Source organism: Rhincodon typus, unplaced genomic scaffold (assembly GCF_021869965.1).
Source record: "Rhincodon typus isolate 14 unplaced genomic scaffold, sRhiTyp1.1 hic_rhity00000051, whole genome shotgun sequence".
NCBI classification, from domain to species: Eukaryota; Metazoa; Chordata; class Chondrichthyes; order Orectolobiformes; family Rhincodontidae; genus Rhincodon; species Rhincodon typus.
In genome coordinates, this window is record NW_025965689.1 from 2,377,458 (window position 1) to 2,381,332 (window position 3,875).

Sequence of the window (3,875 nt, forward strand, 5' to 3'; positions counted from 1 at the left end):
GGGGGGAGGAGGAAGAGGAGGAAAGGGGGGGAAGGAAGGAAGGAAGGAAGGAAGGAAGGGAGGAAGGGAGGAAGGAGGAAAGGTGGGTAGTGCCGGACCCACATTACTACCACCCCCACGTCCACCCCTGCACCGTTGCTCCCAGAGCTCCCTTCAGACGTGGGAGCGCTGGTGCACAGAGAGCGAGGAGGAGGTGGAGTAGGATTTGGAGCAGAGCGCGCACTGGAAGGGCTTCTCACCAGTGTGGATGCGCCGGTGGTTGAGCAGGCTGGAGGACTGCGTGAAGGCCTTGTCACAGGTTTCGCACTTGAAGGGCTTCTCGCCGGTGTGGATGCGCTGGTGGTTGAGCAGGGTGGAGAGCTGGGTGAAGGAGCGCTCGCACACCTCGCAGCGGTGCGGCTTCTCACCCAGGTGGATGCGCTGGTGGTTGAGCAGGGTGGAGAGCTGGGTGAAGGAGCGCTCGCACAGCTCGCACTGGAACGGCTTCTCGCCGGTGTGGGTGCGCTGGTGTTTCAGCACGTCAGACGACTGGGTGAACGAGCGGCCGCACGTCTGGCAGCGGAAGGGCCGGGGCCCGGAGCCCGGGGAGCGCCGCTGCCCAGGCGGGGGCTCCCCCTCCTGGCCCTGCCCGTGCCCCTGCCCGTGCTGGTGCCGCTGGTGCCGTGCCAGCTGGGCCGAGCTGCCGAAGCTCTTGAGGCAGGCGGCGCACTGGAAGGGGTGCTCGGCGGCGTGCACCCGACGGTGCTTGAGCAGCTTGGAGGAGGTGCCAAACGACTTGCCACAAGCGCCGCAGCGGTACGGCTGCTCACCATCGTGGGCCCGCCGGTGCATGGCCAGCGAGGAGTCATAGGCGAAGCGGCGGTGGCACACATCGCACTCGTAGGGGCGGTCGCCGGCGTGCGTGCGCCGGTGCACGGCCAGCTCGGCCGGCTCCGAGAAGCCCTGGCGGCACACGTCGCACAGGAAGGGCCGCTCGCCGGCATGCGTGCTCTGGTGCAGCAGCAGCTTGGATGAGGTGCTGAAGGTCTCTCCGCAGACCTGGCACCGGTGGGGGGGTGGCCGGCGGCGCGACACAGCAGCTGCAGACGGCTCCTTCTTCTTCTTCTTCTCCGCAGCAGCGGCCGCCGCGGCTCGGGTGCAGCGGGCCGGCTTCTCCGAGGCCTCGGCCCTGGCGTGCACCCTCTGGTGGGCCAGCAGGGCCGAGGGCTGGGCGAAGGAGCGTCCGCAGTGCCCGCAGGCGTGGGGCCGCTCGCTGGCGTGGCTACGGCGGCGGTGGGCCTGCAGGTCCGAGGCCTGGGCGAACGATTTGCTGCAGACTGGGCAGCAGTGCAGGCCGCCGTCCAGGTGGAGGCGCTCGTGAACCAGGAACCAGGAGAGCTGCAGGAACGACTTGTGGCACAGGGAGCAGGTGAAGGGGCGGCCCTGGGGGCTGGAGGCCGGTGCGCCCTCCCCTCCCCCGGCCTCCCCTTCCCCGTCCCGGGAGTCGGGCTCTTCCTCGTCCTGCACCACCACCATCTGCACCCGGTAGGAGTCTCCCCGTCCCGAACCGCGCTCCTCCTCCGCCTGCTCCAGGAGACGCGCATCGCCGGACTCTCCTTCGCCCGCTGCCTCCCGCTGCGGGCAGCCAGGTCCCGGCTCCCCCTCCCCCCGCGGCGGGGTGTTACGGTCCGACTGGTCTTCAGCCAGGTCAGGGCAGCTCCCCGGCGAGACATCTTGGCACCTGCCGGGCTCGGAGTCCTCCCCGTCCAACAGGGAGCTGGGGGAAGGGCTCTCCATGCTCCGATCAGGATCCTCCTGCGACACTGCTGCAAAACAACAACAAGCTGTCTTTTGTCTTTTCCCAATCCCCAGGCCTCCACCTCCTCCACAGAGAAAGTACAGTCTCCTCAGGTATCGGTAACTCTCTATATAAACCATCCCGAACCCCGCGATTAGATTCCAGTCTGTAACTCCCTCCCGGGGTATCTGTTATTCTGTATATAAACCGCCCCGAACCCCCTCAATTAGATTCCAGTCTGAACCTCCCTCCCGGGGTATCTGTTATTCCGTATATAAACCACCCCGAACACCCTCGATTGGATTCCAGTCTGTAACTCCCTCCCGGGTATCTGCTATTCTGTATATATACCACCCCGAAGCCCTCGATTAGATTCCATAAGACATAGGAGCAGAAATTAGGCCACTCGGCCCATCGCGTCTGCTCTGCCATTCAATCATGGCTGATAGGTTCCTCAACCCCATTCTCCCAGTGACCCTTGAGCCCCTTGATAATCAAGAACCTATCTATCTCAGTCTTAAATGTACTCAATGACTCGGCCTCCACAGCCTTCTGTGGCAGTGAATTCCATAGATTCACCACTCTCTGGCTGAAGAAATTTCTCCTTATCTCCTTTCTAAAAGGTCTTCCCTTTACTCTAAGGCTGTACCCTTGGGTCCTAGTCTCTCCTACCAATGGAAACATCTTCCCAGCATCCACTCTGCCCAGCCCATTCAGTATTCTGTAAGTTTCAATTAGATCACCCTTCATCCTTCTAAACTCCAAGTATAGCATCAGAGTCCTCAAACATTCCTCATATATTAAGTTTCTCAGTCCTGGGACCATTCTTGTGAATCTCCTCTGAACCCGCTCCAGGGCCAGTACATCCTTCCTGAGATATGGGGCCCAAAACTGCACACAATACTCCAAATGTGGCCTGACCAGAGCCTTACAAAGCCTCAGTAGTACATCCCTACGTTTATATTCAAGTCCACTCAAAATAAATGCCGTCATTTCATTTGCCTTCCTAACTACTGACTCAACCTGCAAGTTTACCTTGAGAGAATCCTGGACTAAGCTCCCAAATCTCTTCGCACTTCAGACTTCTGAATTTTCTCCCCATTTAGAAAATAGTCCATGCTTTTATTCTTCTTACCAAAGTGCATTTCCCACATTGTACTCCATCTGCCACTTCTTTGCCTTCTCTCCCAACCTGTCCAAATCCTTCTGCAGCCTCCCCACCTCCTCAATACTACCTGTCCCTCCACCTATCTTTGTATCGTCTGCAAACTCAGCCAGAATGCCCACAGTTCCTTCATCTAGATCATTAATGTATAAAGTGAAAACTGACCCTTGTGGAACACCACTTGTTACGGGCTGCCATCCTGAGAAAGACCCTTTAATCCCCCACTCTCTGCTTTCTGCCAAACAGCCAATCTTCTATCCATGCTAGCACCTTGCCTCCAACACCATGGGCCCTGATCTTACTCACAGCCTCCCGTGCGGCACCTTGTCAAAGGCCTTCTTGAGGTCCAGGTAGATAACATCCATTGGCTGTCCTTGGTCTAACCTGCTCGTTACTTCCTCAAAGAATTGTAGCAGATTTGTCAGGCATGATCTCCCCTTGATGAAACCATGCCGACTTTGCCCTATTTTACCATGCACTTCCAAACATTCAGAAATCTCATCCTTTACAATGGACTCCAAAATCTTACCCACGACCGAGGTTAGGCTAATCGGCCTGTCATTTTCCGTCTTTTGCCTTATTCCCTTTTTAAACAGGGGTGTCACATTAGCAATTTTCCAGTTCTCTAGGACCCTCCCTGACTCGAGCGATTCCTGAAAGATCACACGAAAGCCTCCACTATATCTTCAGCTATTCCCTCTGGGGTGTAGTCCATCTGATCCAGGTGATTTATCCACCTTCAGGCCAATCAGTTTTACTAGCACCTTTTCCTTGGTGATGGCCACCACATTCAGCTCTGCCCCCTGACTCGAATTTTTGGGAGATTACTCATGTCTTCCACTGTGAAGACTGACGCGAAGTAATTATTCAATTCCTTAGCTATTTCCTTGTTCCCCACTACTATCCCTCCAGCATCATTTTCCAGCAGCCCAA

The 3,875-nt window shown here is 57.3% G+C and overlaps 1 protein-coding gene across 2 annotated transcripts in view; it reads right to left on the bottom strand.

The window, feature by feature from the left end:
* LOC125488121 (zinc finger protein 436-like) overlaps positions 1–3,875 on the bottom strand; it is a 4,184-nt gene continuing 309 nt past the window's right edge. The window contains exon 2 of one of the 2 annotated variants that reach the window (XM_048620994.1): positions 1–1,805. In XM_048620994.1, coding sequence (XP_048476951.1) covers positions 154–1,805 — 1,652 coding nt within the window. In that variant the 3' untranslated portion in view covers positions 1–153. The remainder of the gene's footprint in view (positions 1,806–3,875) is intronic. The other variant, XM_048620995.1, reaches the window with a different exon arrangement.